General features: G+C 36.5%; 1 protein-coding gene and 1 long non-coding RNA gene across 4 annotated transcripts in view; one reads left to right on the top strand and one right to left on the bottom strand.

The window, feature by feature from the left end:
- jph3b (junctophilin 3b) overlaps nt 1–25,491 on the bottom strand; it is a 45,452-nt gene that overhangs the window by 9,045 nt on the left and 10,916 nt on the right. Inside the window, exons 2-3 of the mRNA XM_048158440.1 lie at nt 20,728–21,535; nt 963–1,087 (exon numbers count right to left, since the gene is read on the bottom strand). Coding sequence (XP_048014397.1) covers nt 963–1,087; nt 20,728–21,535 — 933 coding nt within the window. The remainder of the gene's footprint in view (nt 1–962; nt 1,088–20,727; nt 21,536–25,491) is intronic.
- On the top strand, nt 1,010–23,626 carry LOC125247212. 3 transcript variants are annotated; one of them, XR_007180043.1, is made up of 6 exons: nt 1,010–1,141; nt 2,582–2,627; nt 6,008–6,070; nt 12,384–12,433; nt 18,265–18,421; nt 23,046–23,626. It is a non-coding gene; the product is annotated as an uncharacterized LOC125247212 (long non-coding RNA). The 3 variants fall into 3 exon arrangements; XR_007180042.1 differs by lacking the exon at nt 23,046–23,626 and adding an exon at nt 9,432–9,523 and having other exon boundaries at nt 18,265–20,721; XR_007180041.1 differs by lacking the exon at nt 23,046–23,626 and having other exon boundaries at nt 18,265–20,721.

Consider the following 25,491-nt stretch of genomic DNA (forward strand, 5'->3'; position numbering starts at 1 on the left):
GTTCCTGGTAATACAGTATAACTTCTCAAAGCTTTCCAGAGTCAGCACCATTGCTGCTCTAATCAGCTTGACTAATGAGAACGACGATTTTCAAGTCTGTTTTTGTTTACAGGCGCATATCCCAATGCGCCTGTAAGTACATAACTTTTAACTTAACCTCATAAAGGCTTGTATTCCAACTGTAAACATCATTTACAAATCTGTTGCAAGTCATCACATCTCAGCCAAGTTTGTCCTAACATTTCTAAGGTCATCACATGACGTAACTTTATCATTTAGAAATATCAGCCGTTCCGGGAGGTCGAATACACTGATCCAGCACAGCGTGTGTGCTTATAGCTCTCCTGTAAAGGGGTGTTTTGTGACGGGATGTGATCTGAGAGTGTATAAATTCTGCCAATGTGTGGGGGTGTGACAGCGACCGAAAGTGTGACTGTATACAGTATGTGTGTTTATGTATGTGGGTGGTGTGAATATGTGTTTGTGGGTATTGTGTGTGTGTGTGTGCATGCATAAATTTCATTGTGTATGTCGACTAGCTTCGCGTGGGCTTTTCGGAAAGGTCAGTGCTGACCTCCCCTTATCTTCTTATTGCCTCTTCTATCACTCATTCCCCCCGCACGGCTCGGTAGGGGCATCGACCCCTACAGCCCTGAACCCATCCGGCACCTACACGTACACACACAGACGCTTTCACCGTCTCCTCTTGTTCTCCTACTGAGCTATTACTAACATGTACATCTACCTCTTGCTGCTAGCTTTTGCTAGCAAAAAATTATCAGCACTAATCCAGAGAATTGATGAATAATGTTTGCAGCTTTCAAATCACGGTGGGAGAGTGTTTTCAAAATTAACTTATTGGCGTATTTTACATTCGTAGCTAACTGAATGTTTAGTCGTACTGTCAAACAGTTTGAAGTCCCGGTTATTTTTAGTCTCCAGACTCGGCTGGTTGCACTCACTGTTTCCTCTGTGCTGGAAAGAAGGAGAAAACTCTTTGGCGGTGATCCGGGCCAGCCTGCACTCTTCCTGGGCTTTCTGCGCTGCCGTTGTCGCGGCATCGGCTTTCCCTCTCGCGTGAGCTGTCCTGTGGATGTAGCGGTCCGGGCCAAGGCGGTTAAGATGTAGAGAGAAAGACTGGGTTAGAAAAGGACAGGGCTGGTTGCATTTAAGGTGAAGTGTGTAATTTGTGAACCACTAGGGTCACCAAAAGGAATTGAAAAGATGCTTTTAACACTGAAACAATTGCACACTTTACACACTTCAGCTTTAAACTTTAAAATGTTTGACAACTTAAGACACACACACAAACAAACACATCGGTGCATCTATCATTTTTTTTACATTTTTTACCTGGTTTATAAGGACATTTCCTGAGTCCTCATAATTAAAATGGCTTAAAAAAAAACATACTAAATGTTTTTTTTTAAGCCATTTTAATTATGAGGACTCAGGAAATATCCTTATAAACCAGGTTTACATTGTAATGCCAGTGTAATACCCATGTCATTATACAAATTTTTTATACAAATCTTCATAAATCATATAAACAAGCCCACACACACGTGTATTAATTCATTTTTTTCTTTCTCATTTATTTTATAATGTCATTAAAGTCAAAATATATAATAACCACGTTCAAATGTAAATATGACATGCTGTGGTTGCAGAGTATTTTATCAAAACTTTCTCCAGAAACTATTTCAGAGAATTTGAGACAAAATTAAATAAGTAGTAAATAAGTAAAAAATATTTTCTGAATATTGTTTGTTTGTTTATTCTACACAATAAAACAGTTTTTTTGTCTTTAAAGGGTTAATTCACCCAAAAATGAGTCGTTTCAAACCTGTAAGACCTTCGTTCATCTTCGGAACACAAATTAAGATATTTTTGATAAAATCCGATGGCTCAGTGAGGCCTGCATTACCAGCAAGATGATTAACACTTTCAATGCCCAGAAAGCTACTAAAAAGATGTTTAAAACAGTTCATGTGACTACAGTGGTTCAACCTTAATGTTATGAAGTGACGAGAATACTTTTTGTGCGCCAAAAAACAAAATAACGACTTTATTCAACAATATCTAGTGATGGCCGATTTCAAAACACTGCTTCATGAAGCTTCGATGCTTTACGAATCTTTTGTTTCGAATCAGTGGTTTGGAGCATGTATCAAACTGCCAAAGTCACGCCCCCCCCAGTGGTGAACCATTGAAATTTTGAAACACTTATGACGTAACGAAGCCTCGTTTACTGAAATAACGTGACTTTCACACTCCGAACCACTGGTTTGAAACAAAAGATTCGTAAAACTGAGCCATCAGATTTTATCAAAATTATCTTAATTTGTGTTCCGAAGATTAACAAAGGACTTATGGGTGTAGAACAACATGAGGGTGAGTAATTAATGACAGAAATTTCATTTTTGGGTGAACTAACCCTTTAAAGTCAAAATTTACTTGGAGGTTCCTATGTCTTATTGCAAATGAATCACCAATGCACATTATTAAAAATAAAAAAACAATGCCTTTGTAATCTTAAATTACTTTTTCCTCTTAAAAGTCTTTCTTTTTCCTTTTCCAGATATTTAAGCAGTGTTTTTGCAAACTCCCATTCTGGATCTCTTCTGGTACGTAACACACATTGACAAAATTGAATCAATTTTTCATCAATCAAGTCCTGCCATACACACACGCACACACCATATATAATATTATTCTTGTGGAATAGGTCTATGTTGTTTCATTTATAGAAAGTTTTACACAATTTTCACACAAAAGTTTTTACAAATTTCCGTAATCCTGCAGCAAAAGTATACATTACTATAGGCCTACCATTATAGTATTATCTATCATGTTTATGGATGGTATTGTTGTTTGGTTTTAATTGGGAAAAATTTTGCTCTATGATGCAGACAACAGCAAAATGCACATAAATACATGGTTTAGCCAATGAACGATCTGGTCATTAAGTTTATAAGGCACATGCTTCAGCGCCTACCAAGATCTTGACACCCCGATTATCCAAGGGTTGACAATAAATACAGGCTGAAGGCAAACAATTACACAGCAGTCACACACCCTCACTGTGAGAGATGCTCTCGGGACTCCATAGAGTCATGCCTTTCTGACACTGTAATTCTTACTTGTTTAACTCCGTAAACTTGCCAAGACTCTACTTCATGCTCTGTAAAACCAACTTTGCTGCCGTTTAAATAACCATGTTCGAATGTACATATCACATGCTGTCAAATGGTTGCAGAATACTTCAGGAACTTTTTGAATAATGTTTCAGGCAAAAATTGAAAGCTTTAGGCTAAACATTTTCTGAACAAATAAGCAATACACAAGTACTGTTCACTATTTCCCATCTGGACCTCTAAGAACAGGCAACAGTGCTTGCTTCGGCTGCTAAATAATTCACTGAGGAAATCAATGTGCTCTGTGTCTAAGAGAATAAAAGAGAGCTAGCGTTCACAACCTCGCCTTTTAATGTGTGATTCCCCATTCATCACAGCCATCTGTTTTACCTGTGTGCACGATCGAGACTTCCACTTTGCATGATGATGACGCACATCATGTTGGATTGTGTACTACAAAAAAATCTGTATTTTGTCTTGTTTTCCAGTAAATATAAAATTAGATAAACTGATTTGAGTGGCAAAATTGTGTGTGATAGGAATATATTACTTCAATTAAGAAAACTTGGACAAATTACTGGCAAAATAATATTTTAATGTATTTTTTATTTACTTTTAAATAGTTTATTAGAAGTAGTTTTTTAGTAGTAGTAATTGTATTCATTAAAATGATTAATTTCATTAAAAAATATTATTAAAATTTGAGTACATTTTAAAGGATTACTTCACTTTCAAATGAAAATTACCCCAAGCTTTACTCACCCTCAATCCATCCGAGGTGTATATGACTTTCTTCTTTCTGATGAACACATTCAAAAATATATTAATAAATATCCTGACGCATCCAAGCTTTATAATGGCTGTGAACAGGATCAATGAGTCTGAGCTGAAGAAAGTGCCTCCATCCACATCCATCCATCATAAACATACTCCACACGGCTCTGGGGGGTAGTAAATGCCTTCTGAAGCGAAACAATGCATTTGTGTAAAAAAAAAAACATATTTAACAAGTTATGAAGTAAAATATCTAGCTTCCGCCATACCACCTTCCATATTCAACTTACGAAGAAAGTGTAAACTGGTGTCACGTCATTTAAGCTATTTTTTTTGAATAGGAAAGGCGTAGGACGTAGCGTAAGCTTTTTTTGAGAGTTTTACACTTTCTTCATAAGTAGAATATGGAAGGCGGTTTGACGGAAACTAGATATTTTACTTCATAACTTGTTAAATATGGATTTTTTAAAAGCATTTTTTTACAAAAACGCATTACTTCACTTCAGAAGGCCTTTATTAACCCCCCGGAGCCGTGTGGAGTACAATTTTATGATGGATGGATGTGGATGGAGGCACTTTCTTCAACTCATACTCATTGAACCCTGTTCACTGCCATTATAAAGCTCGGATGTGTCAGGATATTTATTAATATTTCTCTGATTGTGTTCATCAGAAAAATAAAGTCATATACACCTTGGGCATATAAAGCTTGGCCTAATTTTAATTTGAAAGTGAAATAATCCTTTAATATTAAAGTATTAATAATTTAATTTTAGTTTGAAATTGTTTTAGTAGTACTTAATTTTGTAATTTAAAGTTGTATTAATCAGGGTTGTTATAGTTAACTAAAACTAAACTAAAACCAAACTTAAACCATAAAAACATTTCCATTACTTGAAATAAAACAAATGTTAACTGAAATAAAATAAAATCTATAAGGCTTAAACTTATTTCCCATTATAATTTAGTTTAACTTGATGTACTAAAATAACTAAAACTAAAACTGAAATAAAAATAAATAAAAACCATAGACATTTTTTTTTAAACTCAAACTATTAAAAATGACAAAAAATGACTAAAACTTTAACCAAAAATGAAAATGGAAATATAAAATAAAAACTGATTCAAACTATAAAAAGTATCTAAATTATACTAAAATAACACTGATATTAAAGGGTTAGTTCACCCAAAAATTAAAATTCTGTCATTTATTACTCACCCTCATGCTGTTCCACACCCGTAAGACCTTCATTAATCTTCAGAACACAAATTAAGATATTTTTGTTAAAATCCGATGACTCAGTGAGGCCTGCATAGCCAGCAATGACATTTCCTCTCTCAAGATCCATTAATGTAATAAAAACATATTTAAATCAGTTCATGTGAGTACAGTGGTTCAATATTAATATTATAAAGCGACGAGAATATTTTTGGTGCACCAAAAAAACGACTTATTTAGTGATGGCCGATTTCAAAACACTGCTTCAGGAAGCTTCGGAGCATAATGAATCAGCGTATCGAATCATGATTCGGATCGCGTGTCAAACAGCCAAACTGCTGAAATCACGTGACTTTGGCGCTCCGAACAGCTGATTCGATACACTGATTCATCTGTGCTCCGAAGCTTCCTGAAGGAACGTTTTGAAATCGGCCATCACTAAATAAGTCGTTTTTTTGGTGCACCAAAAATATTCTCGTCGCTTTATAATATTAATATTGAACCACTGTACTCACATGAACTGATTTAAATATGTTTTTAGTGCATTAATGGATCTTGAGAGAGGAAATGTCATTGCTCCCTATGCAGGCCTTACAGGGCCATCGGATTTCAACAAAAATATCTTACTTTGTGTTCTGAAGATTAAGGAAGGTCTTACGGGTGTGGAACGGCATGAGGGTGAGTAATAAATGACAGAATTTTTGACAAAATGACATTTTTGGGTGAACTAACCCTTTAATTGAAAAAATATTAATTTTAAATGATTGTATTATTATTATATGCTATTGAATAAATATTAAAATAGAATACTTTAAACAAATATTTAATTGCACTTATTTTCAGATTTTGTTTTTAATAAACATTGTTGTTTCAACAGACTTAAAGTGTCACATTCTGCCACGGATGGATTATTCATGCGATTCGACCACACAAACGGCAGGTATGAAGATGCTGTCCCTTTCTCACTGAACTTTTCCCCCCTGGTCTCGTTCTCTACTTGTTTGTGCAGTGGCTGTCTTGGTGCAGTATTGCATGTCGATGCTCATCGATTGCACCCTCTTCCTCTCTGCTCTAGGCTGTCTTCACCCAGCCAGCCAAACCAAGTGCATGTTTGTGCAAGAAAGTGTGTGTGTGAGAGCGTTTTTAGCATGTGAGGGTTTAAATGGGGTTATAGCATGTGGTGTGGTCAGAACATGTGGGCGCGAGAGCATTCGAGTGTGTGACGGTGAGCTACGGCGAGGTAGGTCGGATGAAGAGATCTTAGGATTGCATTCACCCCGTGCCTTGCCGGTTGTCCTGGCAACGCCAGAGGAGAGAAAGTGAGGGAGAGAATAAGATGGCGTGGGGTATAAAAAGGACAAACAATTAGATAACAGAGGAAAATGAGAGGAGGATTGTGGGATGCTTCTGGAGGTGTTGAGAGTACAGTCAGAGAGTGAGGGCTGGATGTGAGAAACATCCATTCACTAATAGAGGGGCTTCTAAATGGTGTGTGTATGGTCTCTCACACACACACACACACACTGATCCATAGGCGCTGTGAGTCTGGGTCGAGCTGTGCTGGTTGCTGTTCTATTTATATACTGCTGAACAGTAGCAATGTTTCTACACACTTTCTGATGGAAACAGAGACTAAACGTTGTTTCACAGCAAGTCCCGTTAACTCTCACACAATTAAAGGGATAGTTCAGGCAAAAATGAAAATTGTGTCATTTATTCATCCTTGTGTTGTTCCAAACCCAATGACTGATTTTCTCCCACAGAACACAAAAAGTAAATTATCTGAAAAATAACACTGTTTTCCATATATTGAAAGTGAATGAAAGCTTGAGCTGTGAAGCAACATTTTTTTTTAAATCCAGTTAAAATATCTCTTAAAACAAGATGCATTAACTTAAGAAGTATAAAAAGTCTTGTTTTCAGAGATTCGGAGAACAAAAGATTTATTTTTGGTGATTTTTGCCTTTATTTTGATAGGATAATATAGAGTTGACAGGAAGCAAAGTGGGAGAAAGAGGGGGGGGACGGGATCGGCAAAGGTCCACGAGCCGAGACTCGAACTCGGGTCATCCGAAGCACAACGGCACTATAATGTGTTTGTTTGTTTTTGAAAGAAAATAATACTTTTATTCAGTAAGGATGCATTAAATTGATCAAAAATGACAGTAAAGGCTTTTACATTATTACAAAAGATTTCTATTTCAAGTAAATGCTGTTCTTTTGAACTTTCTATTCATCAAAGAATCCTGAAAAAAGTATCATGATTTCCACAAAGATATTAAAGGATTAGTTCACTTCTGAATAAAAATATCCTGATAATTTACTTACCCCTATGTCATCCAAGATGTTTATGTCTTTTGTTCTTCAGTCGAAAATAAATTATGGTTTTTGAGGAAATCACTCCAGGATTTTTCTCCATATAGTGGACTTCAACAGGGTTCAACAGGTAATTGCAGTTTCAGAGCAGGGCTCTACGTGATCCCAGCCGAGAAAAATAACTAAAAAATAACTAAAAAAAATAACTAAAAAAATGAAACAAATTTACACAGTAAAATACCGTTTTTTCATTGAAACAGTAATATACCATAAAAACAGTGCATTCTGGGTAATATTTGTCATTTTAAGAAAAGAGGCCTATAAGCTACTTTCTCAAAAATGACAAATAATATTACTCCGAATGCATTGTAATAGACAGAAGTAATATACTGTACCCAGAATGCATCGTTTTTATGGTATATTACTGTTTTATTGTGGAAAACTGTATTTTACTGTGTAAATACATTTTTTACAATGATTTTTTAGAGTGTATGTTAGGGTTTTTGTTGATTTTATAACATTATTCGCAAATATTGATAGAACTGGTAGTTAATTTGTTTATAATGACTTATAGTCATACATAAAATAGTCAATGATTATTATTATTTTTTTTTTAAACCACAAATGCTCATCTTGCACTAGCTCTGTGATCCGCACGCATGATGTAATCATGTTACAAAGGTTGTGCGTGACGTAGGCGGGAGTACCGATGATCCAGTGTCTACAAAGCGAACTTGCAAAGATTAAACCAAATGCTCTTTACAAAAAAAAAGATAAAACACCGATATCGGACGATTTTGATAAAATTAGATTAAAGTTTTCCGCCTTCGCCACGCATGACCTTTCAACGTGATATGTGGCGCATCGCAGAGCAGTGCAAGATGAGCATTTGTGATTAAAAAGTATATACATTTTTATTTTTTTTTTAGAAAATGACTGATCATTTCATTAGATAAGACCCTTATTCCTTGTCTGGGGTCATGTAGAGCCCTTTGAAGCTGCACTGAAACTGCAATTTAGACCTTCAACCTATTGAACCTCATTGAAGTCCATTATATGGAGAAAAATCCTGGAATGTTTTCATCAAAAACCTTAATTTCTTTTCTACTGAAGAAAGAAAGACATGAATATCTTGGATGACATGGGGGTGAGTAAATTATCAGGAAATTTTCAAAATTTCAAACAACTGTTTTCAACATTGATGATAATAAGAAATGTCTCTTGAGCAGCAAATCAGCATATTAGAATGATTCCTGAAGGATCATGTGATATTGAAACTGGCGTAATAATTCTGAAAATTCAGCGTTGCATCACAGGAATAATTTACATTTTAAAATACATTAAACTAGAAAAGTTATTTTAAATTGTAATAATATTTCACAATATTTTTATTAATTTTTTGATCAAATAAATGCAGCCTTGGTGAACAAAAGAGACTTCTTTTGGTCTAAAGTAGGCTATATATCTTCAATAAAGTAGCTTTTTCATATGTCATGGGTAAAATCATATTTTAAATTATATTATTTATTGAATTGCCAATTATTTAAATAAACCACCAATTTTCCCCTCCTTTGTGTGTTTTTTTTAAGCTTGTCATCTCTAATCCCCATTCACTTTCATTATATTGAGGAAAAATATAAATTCTTTGTGCTCCACTCAAGAAAGTAAATCAAATGGATTTGAACCAACATTTTGAATCAAATGACTTTTCATTTTTGAGTGAACTATCCCTTTAAGCATATATTTAACACTCATCCACGTGTAAACTCTCTCACCCATCTCTGACGCTAACACAGATTCTCACTCTCTTTTTTTTCTTCCGTCCTGCCTCTCAACACTCAGACACGTGCAGGCACCTCCCATCGCTTCTTTCACTCTCTTTCATACACACGCAGTCTTTTTTTTCTAAAGCCCTGCCTCTCATTCACATTCTCCTACTCGCGTGACTTTACTAAATGATCTGAACACCCTTTCTTCTTTTTTAGGATCACATTCACACATCCACAACCTACAGTACAACTACACCATCAATTAAAAAAGATGGATCTTCTAGTCACCTTAAAGGGCATTTATAATGGTAAACATGGATTTCTTCTTGCACTTTTGTCATGAAAAGAGCTAATATTCACAATGCAAAGCTCTCGCCCCAGTCCACCCAGACATAATAGTATGTGTTATTTAGAAACAATGTTCATGATTAGAAACATGAGCACATTAACATACTGTCTGAGCATCCATGTTTAAGCATCAATGCCAATACAGCACAACAATCTGGTTCTGTAAGTAAAAATCTCATTCATTTTCTCCATACAAAAGCCAGTTTTTAGCAAAATAAAACTTTCAACACACCATGATCTCTGTGATCAAGCAATGATGATATGCTTCTGTAGAAGCCACAAGTCAATATTTTTTAAAATTGTCTTTATTGTCAAAATCCTAGTAAAATCACAGCATTCTGACTTAAATGAGACTCACTCCCATGAAGTATTGTGAATGAGGTAATCAAATCAGTCTCTCTACACTCTCAATATACTGTTATTTTTGTATATATTTAAACATTTTGTTGCACATTTCTAAAATATTGTATTTAATAATTTTAGGCAATGACTTGCAGTTCAGTCAGTGATTTTATATGTTAGCGTTTTTGTTGATTTCTGTTACTTCATTTGAAAAGATTCATAGGATGATTAGTTAATTTGTTCATAATGACTTGTAGTCATTTATTTTATAAACTAAAAAATAACTAAAAAATAAAAACAAATTTACACAGTAAAATCCCGTTTTTTCATTGAAACAGTAATATACCATAAAAACAATGCATTCTGGGTAATATTTGTCATTTTAAGAAAAGAGGCCTATAAGCTACTTTCTCAAAAATGACAAATAATATTACTCCGAATGCATTGTAGTAGACAGAAGTAATATACTGTACCCAGAATGCATTGTTTTTATGGTATATTACTGTTTTATTGTGGAAAACTGTATTTTACTGTGTAAATAGTTTTTTTACAATGATTTTTTAGAGTGTATGTTAGCGTTTTTGTTGATTTTATAACATTATTAGAAAATATTGATAGGACTGGTAGTTAATTTGTTTATAATGACTTATAGTCAATGATTTTATGTGTTAGTGGTTTTGTTGATTCTGTTACATCATTCAAAGTGATTCATGGGATGAGTAGTTCATTTGTCCATGATGATTTATAATGAATAATTTTATGCTAGCTTTTTTTGTTGATTTTTATAACACAATTAGAAAAGATTCATAAGATGAGTAGTTACTTGTTCATACTGATTTTATATGTTAGCGTTTTTTTATTTTATTACGTTATTCAAAATGATTCATAGGATGAGTACACTGTAAAAAAAATATTTTTAGGATTTGTTATCACAACATTTTTTCTTTTGTCAAATCATCTTAGATAATTAATGTGGTTCAGATAACATAATATTTTGAGTTTCTGTTGATTAAATCAGTCTCCTTCATTGTATTAACTCAAATTTTTAATTTCAGTGAACTAAATTTTTTTAAGGAAACCAGGTAACTTACTTTTTTAAGTTAAACCAACAATTCTTTTTTACAGTGTAGTTAATTTGTTCATGACTTACAGTTTGTTCATGACGTTTTTTTGTTTTTTCATTTCTTATTAAAGTTGTTCATAATAACTTATATATTTAGCTTTTTTGTTGATTCTATTACATAATTCAAAGAGATTCATTGGACTTGTTAATTTGTTCATAATGACTTATAGTCAATAATTTTATATTGTTGATTCTCTTCGAAAAAATTCATAGGATGAGTAGTTCATAAGCCCAGTTAATCCGTTAATATGTTATCTCGCTCAGAATCGAATGTTGTAATATGATTCATTTTATTTAGAGTTAAATGTTGTGATTCAGAGCTGATTGGATGAATTCAAGGATTTTTTTTGTGTGTGTGAGTGTGTGAAATGTGGTCACTTTTGCATTAAATAGTATATTGATACATCTGTAACAAAGTCCAAAGATGGACATCTTATGACAACAAAGCACTTAATCTCTATGGATGACCCAAATAAGCCGCCCCGTGACCACCAGAACAAAGCTTTAACTTGCAGATGAGTCACGGTTGCTTCCGGTCTTAATGCCTCAGCGCAGATCTACTGTAGTACCTACTTTGACCATGTTGACCCTAGCGAGTTAATCAGATTAACTGTTGTGTGATATTCTCAGTCATTTAGATCTCCACTAGTCTAACCTGCATCCTGTTTGTGTGTTGTGTCTGCGTACGTTGGTCCGGAAGTGTTCGACTTAAGGATTTTTATATTTTGGAATTGTATGGCAAATCTTGATGGACCTTTTCTAGTAGACTACCCTCTTTAAATGTATAAAAGTGTTGTTTAAAAGGACCTTATTATTAGAAATCAAGTTTTTCTTAATCTTTTGGACTAAAAGAACTCAATATAGAAGTTCCTCCCCGAAACGAAGTTACAAAAACGGTTCTGAACTAACAGCGGATAACCAGCCATGAACGTCAGTGACGCCTATTCAGTGTTAAGAAACTTGACTCACGGCCATGAAACCCACAGTAAGCTCAGCAAAGCACTGTTTCTCAATTCACATGCAAAGAGGGAATTTACATAGAAGTCTTAAAGGCATGGCAGAAAAAAAGCTGCCTATTTGTAGAAAATTGCCAAGAAAAGCTAAATCATAGCTGTTTTTTGCTTAATTGTAAATGGATCTTATGGTAAAAAAAATAAATAATAATAAATATTATAAAAAATGCATGATATGAGTCATGACTTTGGACAAATCATGGTTTGTGAGGGGTTTTTGAGAAAACAAATGCATTAAAGTATTCTAATGGTTGAGAATCCATTAGCAATCCTTTCTTCTCAAACTATTACTAGCAATTAGGCTTTCCTCGAAGTGATCTATTCTTGTTTTCTTCTTCTTAGGTCACATAGCAAACTCCAAGAAATGATCCATTCAGGGTAAACATTTTCAGGTATGGTTCAAAATATAGAATCCACCATCTCCATCTCCAAGTTTAATATGAATGTTTTTTTCTATTTTCTATTTTTTCTATATTTATATATAAATTGGTTTACAGAAAAACATGATTTTTTTACAAAATCATGTGACTTTTCGCCAATTTGACATCTTGCATGTGTGGTCCCTTTTTTTTTTTTACATTACATTACACATACATTACATTTCAAGCTTCAAATGCAAATGTTTAAATAGTAATATATATTAAACACAACAAACAACAACAAAAAAATCATTAATTTAAAGTAAACTACATTTTTATTGTGTCTCTATTTGGTTACTGATTAGCTAAATAGCTGTTTGGCTATTAGTTAATATTATCTTGCACGGCAAGGTCTTGATGTCAGTGGAAAATGTTTAACATTTTGAATAACATGAACCAATAATTAATTTACAATAAAGAACAGGAACATGCATTAAGAAATAAGGGAGTAAATTTTGAGTTAATGTCAGTGTTGTAAATGTCAACTAAAACTAAAACAATTAAAAATCATTTTCATGTAATAAAACTGTACAGTAAAATATAAATCTTAGATGAAATAAAATTATGTTGTTGAAGTACTAAATTTACTAAAACTAAAACTGAAATAAATATAAAATAAATATTAAAAATAATAAAAGTAATGAAAGAGCATAACAAAATTACATAAACTGAAAATAAAAAAAAAATTATTCAAAATATTAATAAATACTGTAATAGTAAATACATAAAGCTAAAATAACACTGGTTCATTTAGAATTTAATGTTAAATTTATGTATTTTTTCTTAAGAGTTTGAAAATGAGGTGATAATAAATACCTTTAGAACATGAACATGGGTTATTTTACATTATTTTACATATTGAGCTTTATTTCATTGGTTGCTGCTAGAGCTCTGTGTGTACAGTACTGTATATATGCATGTATATGTGTGTTGTCAGGGGCTGTGCTAAGCTGTAGTGATAGCATTGCTGAGAATATAATGAGGTCAGTGGGATTTGTGGGGTGAGTGACGCTCCTAATATAGCACATGCATACCTATGCACGTTTGTATGTACGCAAACATATGTAGGCGCCATCAATGGGCAGGCTCAAGCATATAAACTCACATATGTGCTTACACACACATTTCCCAACATATATGTGCAGGTCATGTGGATGCATGTCGCGCGTGTCCGCAACGTGTGAGGCAATAAGCTACTGTGAGTTTGTGAGGGGATGGGACTGTTTGAAATGGAGAGAATGATAAACAAAAAAAAAATAGGCAAACTGGCTTAGTTCCAATTCTGCCTGCCTGGTCTATCTCCGGCAAGTCTCCAGCACTCTTGGCATAATGCGTAATCTCTGATTTTCTGTGTCTCTCTCGCTTTTCTCCTGGTTTCTCTTCCTGAACCCTATCTCGATCTCCTTTTTCTTCTTCTGACCTATGAGTCACCTAAACAACCTGATCTAGACCAGTGATTCCCATCCAGGGGTGCGCAACGCACTTAACGGGGTTCTTGGAAAAATTTAGATTTAGCTTTAGATTTTTTTTACCTGCATTTTTTTTTTTTAAAGAGTCTTAAAGTGATAGTACACCTAGAAAGGAAAAATATGTCATTCTGTACTCATCCTCATGTCATTCCAAACTGGTATTACTTTTGTTGACTGTGCTAGTCGCTGTTTTCCATGTAATTACAATGAATGGGGAAGCAATATAAAATTATTAAACATGGTCAATATGACCTGTGCGCTATATTTCGACCAAGTTTGCTGCACAAGTCCTGAAAATTGAAGCCAATGCGTTTTGATCGCCCTCAGGTGGCTGGTCCCAGTATAGGTCATAAACACCACCGTCTCCATGTAATCTTATGGGACGCGAGACAAACTAAACAATCAAAAATATTTATTTTCCAAAGATGGTTTCTGTCATTTTAGGTAGTTTTTATTTTAAATAAGTTTGGTTTGTTTTTTAATACTATAAAAATGTGAGTGTGACGTCATGATTGACAGCTGAGATTGAAAGCTTCTCTGAACGAAGTAGTCGGATCAGTAGGATTTTTGGGAAATTTAATTTCTACATTTCCATAGCCGTTTATTTCACACCGACATAATGAGTTGTTCTGCAATAAATTGTACTAACCAATCCTGGGGGAGTGTGGGCGGGGCCTTGATACCACGCCTCCACTTCCCTACTGTGCAGACTCGGGTCCCGAGTTCACTACTGCGCCATATTGGTAGCCTGGGTGCCAGCCCGAACCCCGCCCACAACATTTTTTGGACTGGAAGTTCGGTCTGGACTCGATCCATTGTGGAGTAATTATGCTCGGCTCCCAGAAGGCCGAGCCAATCAAATTGCCAGGGCGGGCTTTAATCGATGATGGACAGGCTATCTGCGGTTACATAACCGCCCACGTCATCAGAGAACGCTTGGGGAGTTTGATTGACAAGCGATCTAACCAATCAGAACGCTGCATCCGCCATTTTGTCCGTCAAAGCAGTCAGGAGTTAGAAGATTAACATCGGTGGAGTTAAACTTGAAAAATTGTGCATACTGACGTCTTTCCGCGTTTGAAACAACATTCATTCTCATGTTCATTCATGTTTATTTGATGCTATAAATGGACTAGTAGGAAGAGATGATCGGTTAACGAGCCTCTTGAGCTGAGGCGCTACAGCAATCTGTCACGATCATGGTCACTACACATTAAAGAGCCACAAAACGGTTTTTATTGTTTGAATTTTTTAAATAACTACACAGTTTGAAAGCTGGGACTTTGTTTAATATCATAAGTAACCAGCTCTGTCTCGTCTGTCGATGTGTTGTCAGTTTCCTCTTTGCTCCACTCTGTGTGGCGTGACAGCGCCACGGCTTGTCGGACAAAGCAACAGTAACTAAGGGGGGCGAGTCTTTGCGAAAGGTCAATTAGTTTACAACAATGATGGCTGTTGTTGAAGAACTGAGATGTGTAGATTCCGCCATCGCGTCCGTTACAGAAGATATCGACAGCGCATTAATTTTAAAAGAGGAACAGAGGACCGCGATCAAGGCATTTGTCGATGGGAAAGATGTCTTTGCCGTCCTTCCTACGGGATTCGGCAAAAGTTTGATTTATCAGTGGCCCCGGTGGTCGCTAAGAAGAGTTCTGTTGACAACTATGCGTCGCTCAACATACGTCACTTACTCTGTAGCTCTGATTGGTTGTAGGTCTATCCAATTGAGGTCTTTCCTGGATCGGTTGAAATACGCCCCCATAATCAAAGCCCAATGGAGCAGTATCAGACTCATATTCTGACTAGAATTGAGTATGACCACGTCAGGCTACCATATTGGGACATTGGCGGCTTCAATTTTTTACAATGGAAGAGAGTGAAGGCATGTCATCTATTTTTCCAGTCTACGACTCGTTTACACTAGTGCGTTTGTTTTAAAACGCATAACTTGCTATGGTTATCCCTGTCTTTTACACTACTCCGGCATTTCAGTGTAAACAGACCAAAACGGAGACTTTTGAAAACGATGCCATGGCTGCCCATGTTCGCTCTGCGTATCCTTGACGACCGTGTAAACAATAACATTGACTGTATCAATAACAGAGACTGTACTGTAATCTTTGCTGGCTTTGTTTTTATTTTGAGCAGCCATTGTGCAGTTAAACTGCATTTTCCAGCTACCTACATGCGCAAGAGGCAACTGTTTACAGTTGTACGCGCATACCCGGTGTGCATGAACGGTCATGTGACATGCCTTTTCAGTCATGTAGTGCAGACGGAGATCATTTCTGAAAAGCTGTGGAAATGCCAGTGTAGACGAGGATCGTTTTCATTTTACAACGCCGCTTTAAAACGAAAATGCACAAGTGTAAACAGGGCCTATGATTTTAAGTCGCCATGAAATCAAAATTGACCCTGTTTACTTTGTTACTGCATATTACTAGTCTTGTGCTGAACAATTCATCGGTGCAAGTTAATACACAGAAAAAAAATATTTGTTGTTGTAATCTTTAATCAAAATCTGAAAAGTTACTTCCGGTCTGGAATGGCGTTCCTTTTCTGATGACGTCAGTTTGACGGCTTGGGTTGAAAACGCTTAAAGGTGCCCTAGATTCAAAAATTGAATTTACCTCGGCATAGTTAAATAACAAGAGTTCAGTACATGGAAATGACATACAGTGAGTCTCAAACTCCATTGTTTCCTCCTCCTTATATAAATCTCATTTGTTTAAAAGACCTCCGAAGAACAGGCGAATCTCAACACGGGTGTAAAATATTGGGTGTACGCCCCCAATATTTGCATATGCCAGCCCATGTTCCCAACATTATGAAAGGCATTAGACAAGGGCAGCCAGTATTAACGTCTGGATGTGCACAGCCGAATCAACAGTCTAGGTAAGCAAGCAAGGACAATAGCAAAAAATGGCAGATGGAGCAATAATAACTGACATGATCCATGATATCATGATATTTTTAGTGATATTTGTAAATTGTCTTTCTAAATGTTTCGTTAGCATGTTGCTAATGTACTGTTAAATGTGGTTAAAGTTACCGTCGTTTCTTACTGTATTCACGGAGACAAGAGCCGTCGCTATTTTCATTTTTAAACACTTGCAGTCTGTATAATTCATAAACACAACTTCATTCTTTATAAATCTCTCCAACAGTGTAGCATTAGCCGTTAGCCACGGAGCACAGCCTCAAACTCATTCAGAATCAAATGTAAACATCAAAATAAACACTATACTTACGCGATTAGACATGCTGCATGACGAACACTTTGTAAAGAACCATTTTGAGGGTTATATTAGCTGTTTTAACTTTTTTTATGTTGTTTAAGGCAAGCGCGAGCTCTTGGGGTGTGGAGCACCAGATTTAAAGGGCCACACACCCTGAATCGGCTCATTTCTAATTATGCCCCAAAATAGGCAGTTAAAAAAATGAATTAAAAAAAATCTATGGGGTATTTTGAGCTGAAACCTTAGACTTATATTACATTTTTTTTTTAAAAAGTTCTAGGGCACCTTTAAACCACTCCCCTCCAACCGTTAGTCTGCTATGAGCAAGAGATGGAGAGGAGGAGCGCTAAAGTAAAACCCTGCCCTCTATTCAATATTCCGTTTCACTTGGAAATACGTCACAACACTGAAGAAAAGTCTTTTGCAATGTCCAGTTCACAGGGAATTTAAACTCTTCTGAAGTCATTTGATAGCTTAATGTGAAAAATTTAAATTGTTATTCAATAAATATCTTTCCCTCCTGTGAGTTGTAAACTGCTGCAGCTGAGTTGAACATGAACTGAATCAGTCCAATTTGTCAACAAATCATTCAGACCCATTTTGTGCACTAAATCTGATACAATAAGAGTCTTGAGTAAAAAAAAAAAAAAAAAGGTTCTTTCATGAATCTTACATTTTTTTTAAATGAGGTAAATGATTACATTTTCATTTTTTAAACTATTATTTTCTTATTAGTTATACTACTATAGTATTTATTAACATTTAGAATTGGCTTCTGTTTTTATATTTTCAGTTTTTGTTTACATTTTTGTAATTTTATGCACTTTTCTCATTTCTCATTCAGCTTATTTTATTTCACTTAGTTGCCATTGCAACTATGTAAGTTGTTCCATGTTTAAGTTTTTCATCTAATATTAATATTATATTTTATTTAAGCTTTATCTGAATTAAAGGAAATATTTATTAGTTTTAGTCTTAGTTAACAGTAACAGCACCAGATTTACCAGAATGTTAAAAAAAAAATTACATTTAATTATTGAATTTTGTAATTACAATTACAAAAAAAATCATTTTTTTTCTTTCTCCCCATTCACAGGACATTCAGTATCATGTTAGTTCATTGGAACACATTTCTGTTTTGGTGTCAGTGAAGGAGCATTTGTTCTGATGAGACTGTGGTGTTACCTAAAACAACAAAGGTTGGAAAACACTGCTCTAGACAACATCAACAAACCGACATGGCAGACAACAAGGTGAAAAATGCTTCAGTTTTTCAATTAGCATTCAATATTCAACAAAACTGTATGCGGTTATTAAAAAAAAAACACACAAGCACGCACGCACAGAGACACGCCTTAACAGCTTCAGGCAATTTATGACTATGGCATTCCACATGTCCATGTTATTGATTGTGCTACTGTTGCTCTGCATCAATAAAGACATCAGTCAGCCTGCTGATACACCCAGAATCTACATGACTCTCATTAAGTGAATCCGGACTTATGTATTCTCTCTCCTCGCTGACACCGACACAAATCATTCACGTTTCCTTAGCAACCACACCACATAGCAGCACCAGCAAGGCCTATTTAACAGGTCCCAAGCAACCGCTAGAAATATGGCTTTGCATTCGGATGCTGTGTAAAGAAAGCGAGAGGATACATGTTGTAGAACGATACACAAATGTCAATAAACACTTGTGTAGTCCAAGCAGATGTTTGTTTGAGTGTACGTGCTAATGGTAAGAGATACACTGTGCACTTTAAGACTCCATTAATTCAAGAAGAGTTTTGGTTACTTTTAGTCCATGTCTGTTAGGTCTGAAGCCATATTTTTGCTAGCGTACTCCAAATTGAGTTGACAAAATGAGATTTTAGCCATATACTCATTTCATGTTTACAGTATTTCTCTACCAGGAAAATGGGATGAAAATATTGATGACTCATCCTGCCCTACACAGATTTTGTCCAATCAAATGCTTTCTACGTTGAGAATGACCCTTCCACTTAATATTAACATATATTTCGGTTTACCCTAGCCTACGTGCAGTGTGCGTGACATAAATTTAACCATCAGCATATGCGCGAATTCTACCTGCCCTTGCAAATACACCTTGATTTTTTTGTTTTGTTTTTTTTTTGTTTATGCAATAATTTGTTGGTCCATAAGGTGGCAACACTGGCCTGACCGTCGTTTCAGTCAAAAAAACCCAAAACAATTTTTTTTTTTTTACCACCCGTAACCAACTAGCAGGTACATAGGTTCATTGGTTTGATGTAACTAAAGCTTAATGGCTTTTTTTTTTTTTTTTTTTTTACTTATATTTATGGGCTTTTTGTGCCTTTATTCGGAGAGGACAGTAGAGAGCAGACAGGAAAGCATTGGGTGGAGAGAGGGGGGCAGGATCGGCAAAGGACCTCGAGACAGGACGAACTTGGGTCGCTGTGAACGCATTTGCGCCATATGTCGGCACACTAACCACTAGGCTATTGGCACCGACTTAATGGCTATTTTTTTTAAGGGCCCTATAGGATGTCCTGTCCAAACTTTCTGTTTCAATAAGAAATTTGTCAATGCATATGATTTTGTTACGTCATGACCGTGAACCCAAGTAATTGGTAGTCTGTGTAGTGCAAAATGAGTCAACATTTTTGGTGCATTCGAAAAATTTTCTTAAGGCTAATTTTGTCAAAAATAGGACTTTTCACACTTTAAATAGTTAACCCTGGGTTATTCTAAACCCCGGGTGAATGGAATCCTGGGTTATCTTGCTTCATGTTTCACACTACTCATAATTTACTTGGGGTTAACAATTAATCCCGAGTATTCATAAACTGACATTTCACATTGTACATTCTTAACCCTGGGTTAATATTCCTATTTGCATATTTGCGCTGTCAGTGTCATTGATTGGATGAACCCAGCATGCCATCTGTTTACATAAAAGCTCTAGCATTGCGCATCCTCAGATTGCCGACTGTACTATCGCGTTTATACTGAATGGACATTTCGGACTTTAAAGGTAAGAATGAAACGATCTCTTCTTCACTCAAATTGTCGCATTTTCTCTCAGCATTTGATTGTTTATATACGATGCGAGGTGTTTCCATGACTGTCCAAAGCACGTGAATATCAGGCACACGATTTGTTGTCTGTTGCTAAGCGTGAACCCTTCTCTGGAGCAGGGTTTCATAACCCTGGGTAAAAAGTGGTGCTAACCCCACTTCTAAATTACAAGTGTGTAACATTCCTTTACCCAGGGTTTAAAGAGGTGTTTAGAACGAAGATAACCCGGGGATAAGTGCAGTATGAAAAGCCCTTATTCGGAGTACATTAGCATATGATTGCACAAACATTTGTGTAATGCAAACTGTGCTTGTCTAGTTGGTTTTTGAACCATTTAGAGGCCAATATATTAAGTTTAAATCGTTTTCACCCAAAAATGAGGATATTGCTTTGGTTCTCTTTGAGAATGTATGTTAGCGTTAGGTCGGTTAAGTGCTTTTTAAGGTCAACAAGCAGCAAGCAAAGACATTCAACATGAGACCCTGTGTCTTACCTTGAGAGCGCAATCTCTGCCTTCTGCTTCGCAATGTCAGCGGCCTTGTCTGCCGCTTCGACTGCTCTGTCCACTTTCTCGCGGATCTTGCTGGCACGTAGCGGGATGAGGTTTTTGCGTTTGCCACTGACAAGCATGTTCTGTTTGTATTTGCCCTCCTCTTTGGTGCCATCTGGAAAGGTGGTGCATCCGTAGCCATGCCTCTTGTTGCCCAACCATTCGCCCTGGTAGTGCAGTCCATCCGAACGCCGGCTCACCCCACAGCCGGTCCTCTTGTCGTTTTTCCATTCGCCAGCATAACTCTCGGTGGTAGTGGCGTCTACGTCGTCCTCGCCCACTGGCAGCTCGCCCTCCCCTTCCCCAAGGCTGATGGTTGAGTTGATGTCAGATGCAGCGGAGCTCACCGTACTCATTCCAGCCTCACTGCGGAAAGAACTCTGCTTGCTTCGCTGGCTGGCTAATGAGCTCTTGGACTCGGATTTTCGCAGCTTGAGGCCACTCAGGAGCGAGCGACGGAACAGGCCCTTCTTTTTGTTCTTCAACAGCTCTGCCTCACTGTGGGCCGTCAGAACGAAGCCTCCACGGGACACGGCCGGGCTGCCCGCTGCCAGGACGCCGCCGCCCCCCACGCCAGCCACAGGCGCCCGATCGCCAGTCAGCAGAGCTGTGCCATTGCTGTGCTCAGAGCGTAGAGAGTTTATGGAGGTACGCAGAGGTGAACGGATGACGGCCGCCATGCCGTACGGAACACTCTGCCGTACGCCATATCCATGCCGCATGCCTCCCACCCATTGGCCCTGGTATGTACCTGCACGAAAAGACAGGAGGTAAGAGACAAGTGTAGACATGTACACAATTAATCAACAATTTAATTCAGAATTAAGATAGCTGTCTGTTGCAGGATTTTGCTGAACTGCAGCAGATGTGAAACCCAGGGTTCCCCTGCTGAGTCTGCTGCCCCTAGGTTTCTCCAGTTTGGAGAGTTGCCTCATGTTTTCAGCTCTGGTAGTCTTCACAATTGCCCTGTGACTATGCTGAGAAAAGCATTGTATAAAGAAAATAGATTGAAAAGGATGCCTTTTAGCATCAGTGGTAACAGAGATGAATTCTGGTCCAAGAAATCAGTCTTCTCTAAGGGTTCGGGTGACTAGAAAAAGCTCCTAAACCGCTAGTTGCGCAAAAGAGTCTCCATCCATCATAAACATATGCCACACGGCTCCAGAGGGTTAATAAAGGCCTATTCCAATTATGGAAAAAACGGAACTGGCGTTGCATCAGTTTCGTAAGTTGAATAGGGAAGGCGCAGGACGTACAGCGTAAGCTTTTTGAAGAATACGGAAGGCAGTCTGGCGGAAGCTAGATATTTTACTTCATAACTTGTTAAATATGGACTTTTTTTTTACACAAATGCATCGCTTCACTTCAGAAAGCCTTTATTAACCCTCCGGAGCACTGTGGAATATGTTTATGATGAATGAATGTGGATGGAGACACTTTCTTTAGCTCATACTCATGTGGTAACGCATACTGCCATTATAAAGCTCGGATGAGTCAGGATATTTATTAATATTTCTCTGATTGTGTTCATCAAAAAGAAGAAAGTCATATACACCTAGGATGGCTTGAGGGTGAGTAAAGCTTGGGGTAATTTTCATTTGAAAGTGAACTAATCCTTTAACAACATTCCAATCAACCAATCAGATTTCAGAGACAAGTTTACAGTTTGTCAAGTTTAGGCTTACAACCAGGGTTAGGTGCTTCGAGATCAGTGTAATTCACCTATCCTTTCCCTCTGATTTTAGGGATAACTTATGGGTAGGGATATGGTTAGGACAAATTTCAGACAGGAATGCTGTTCTAGAATCAACAATATATGTTGATCCAGGAACATGTCTTAGTTGGCAAAATCATGGTGACCGAGATGATACTGCAGTTCACATCTCTGTAATATGTTTGTGCCTTTTGAGTAACTCAATACAGTTGGGAGAGGTTTGTAGTGCGTGTTACTCCAGGCACAAACAGTAATAATCCTCGTGAGCTCAATAAAATGCTTCTCTCATTGCTTTTGTGCCGCGCAATAAGGGCGAGTAACAACTTAATAAAAAAATTTAAATGTAGCAGGGCAGTGCATAAAAATGATGTGTAAAAGGTGCCTCATACTTCAATATACCAATTGCATGTTTAAATAGAGTGCAAGTATTATATCCCACCTAAAGAGTTCATCAGATTTTTGAGAATGTGGATTGTAAATGCTTCTGCTTTTAACACATATTAAACTGTACTTAAATAAAGAATTGCAATTGTCTCATTTCATCTAGGGCACTGATGCACACCATGATTACAGCTGTGATCACTTGTACAATCATCAGCATGACCAACCTCATCAATGGCAAGCACAGGAAGTGCCATAATGGCAAGAGTGTTTTTGGCAGCCATGATCTCCAGACCTGGCTCCACTACTTCATTTATTGTGATGGCGCCCCAGAGGACCAAGTGTTCATCTCATCGATCTTAATCTCCATGAAGTATCACAATGTCCATCAATTTAGCCGCCAGCAGTGTTATTTATTGGTGAATGTGCCAACAAAATAATGGAATGTTGTGTAAAATTTCCTTTATGGCGCTGGCAGCCTGATCTTTCTGTCGGGAGTCTTGATGGATCACCATCTTGAAATTTTCATTAAGTGACATTGGTAACCAATAAGTTCTTGCTGGTGATAAGAACAGCACTGATGGGCCTTAATCTGAAAATGTTGTCACTGGAAGAAGAAAAGAACATTTTAATCCTTATAGTTGTTGTTTCATTACTAGGGCAGGTGCTTAATCGCCGCTAATGGCATATATCAATATCTGCTGAGGAAAGCCCTCAAACAAAGAAAATTTGTTTGTGGCAGTTGACCAAAATTGTCTTACAAGTCAATATATATATATATATATATATATATATATATATATATATATATATATATATATATATATATATATATATATATATATATATATATATATATATTTTTTATTATTATTATTTTTTTTTTCCATATCAGCTAAACACTGTCTTCTTAAATGTCATGCAACAAGCAGTGTTGGGGTAACGCATTACAAGTTACTCAAGTTACGTAATCAGATTACTTTTTCACTAGTAAAGTTACTTTTTCAAATATGTATCACAGGTTACTTTGTTTTCCCATTTATTGACTGACAGCTCTCCTGTCTACATGTTGAGGGAAATCAGGAGTGCAGAGGTGTTGTGTGCGCTTTGTAAACATGATGATTATTCTAGACTAGTTCTAGGTTAAATGTGAGCATTCATCATTCATTTACTTGTACTCTACTGTACAGGTGTGAATTTGCATTTCCTTCAGCCTGAGGCTTATTCATTTCACTTTTGGTGTGAAAGGGCCTTAACATTTGTCAAAAATAGAACTTTTTGTTGTTATAAAAACAAACAAACAGCCCAGATGATGCAAAAGTAACATAACACATTGCTTTCCATAAAAAGTAACGCAATTAGTTACATTTTTAGGGAGTAACGCAATATTGTAATGCATTACTTTTAAAAGTAACTTTCCCCAAAAAATGCATCTTCATATTTGTGCATTTCAGGCATGAATAATTGTGTAAATTTGTATTGTGTTCATTTCTTAATAGTTACTCACACTAAATGAAAGGATTAAATTGAAAGCCCTACACATTACGGTTTCTAAAATAACTGATTTGTAATTTGATGTCACTTTATGCTAGCAAAATCAACAAATTAAGCAAAATTTTGCTTAAAATATGATTCTGAGATGAGCTTTGTAATCTATATGTCTTGTTTGTCTCTTTCTAGGTTTTCTGATCTCACACTTGTAACCAAGTCCAGTTATAGAGTTTCTCTCTCCGTGGTTCTGAAATATATAACAGTCTTTCACACAGACATGTTTCAAGGGAAAGTTCACAGCAAAATTGACATCATTTACTCTCACAAAGTAGTTTTTTTTTTTTTTTTTTTTTTTTTTTTTTTTTGCAGAATATCCTGGCCTTGTAATGTAAGATGATAAGGACTGGAACTGTCAAGCTCTGAAAGTGCAAAAAAAGCAGTTTGTACAACTTGTGAATTATTATGTTTAAAAAGTATTTAAATGCATTTATAAAGAGTGTTCAGGATATTTATATAAAAATGTACTTTTTGTTCTCCACAGAATAAAGTCATGGGATTTTTGAACAACGTGAAGGTGAGTAAATGATGACACAATTTTTGGGCGAACTATCCATTTAATAGCTTGCGCTCATCTAGCATTGATCTTTCATACCGGAACGTGTATATTCACAATCCACCTGATCTGTCCTGTACTTTTTCGCGTTCTATGAGATCACCTCTGATGTAACCACTATCCCTACATGCTGATGATTCATCCTGGCCAACATTCTAGAACATGCTGGCACTATTACTGTGGCAGTCACACACACAGCTCACTGTGCTACTTCCGTTATCTCACCATCTCTCCCACCTCTTATTCGTTCTCACCCTCTTTTCTTCTCTCCCATCCCTTTTGTCTTTACATTATCAGCTTTCTCATCCTGTTAGCTACATGCATACACATTCAGCCATATGAACGCCCCCATTCCCTCTGCCTGTATTGATCTCTGTGGGCTGGCATGTCAGCGAGGGCTGCTGGATGGCTCAATGGGGCTGGAGCTGTGCTTGGTGGATTTTCCCAGCCCCCCACTTCAATATACATACTTCCTGGCTCACAAACAGCTCTGCCACAGAGCTTCCTC

Source organism: Megalobrama amblycephala, linkage group LG15, assembly GCF_018812025.1.
Source record: "Megalobrama amblycephala isolate DHTTF-2021 linkage group LG15, ASM1881202v1, whole genome shotgun sequence".
NCBI lineage: Eukaryota > Metazoa > Chordata > Actinopteri > Cypriniformes > Xenocyprididae > Megalobrama > Megalobrama amblycephala.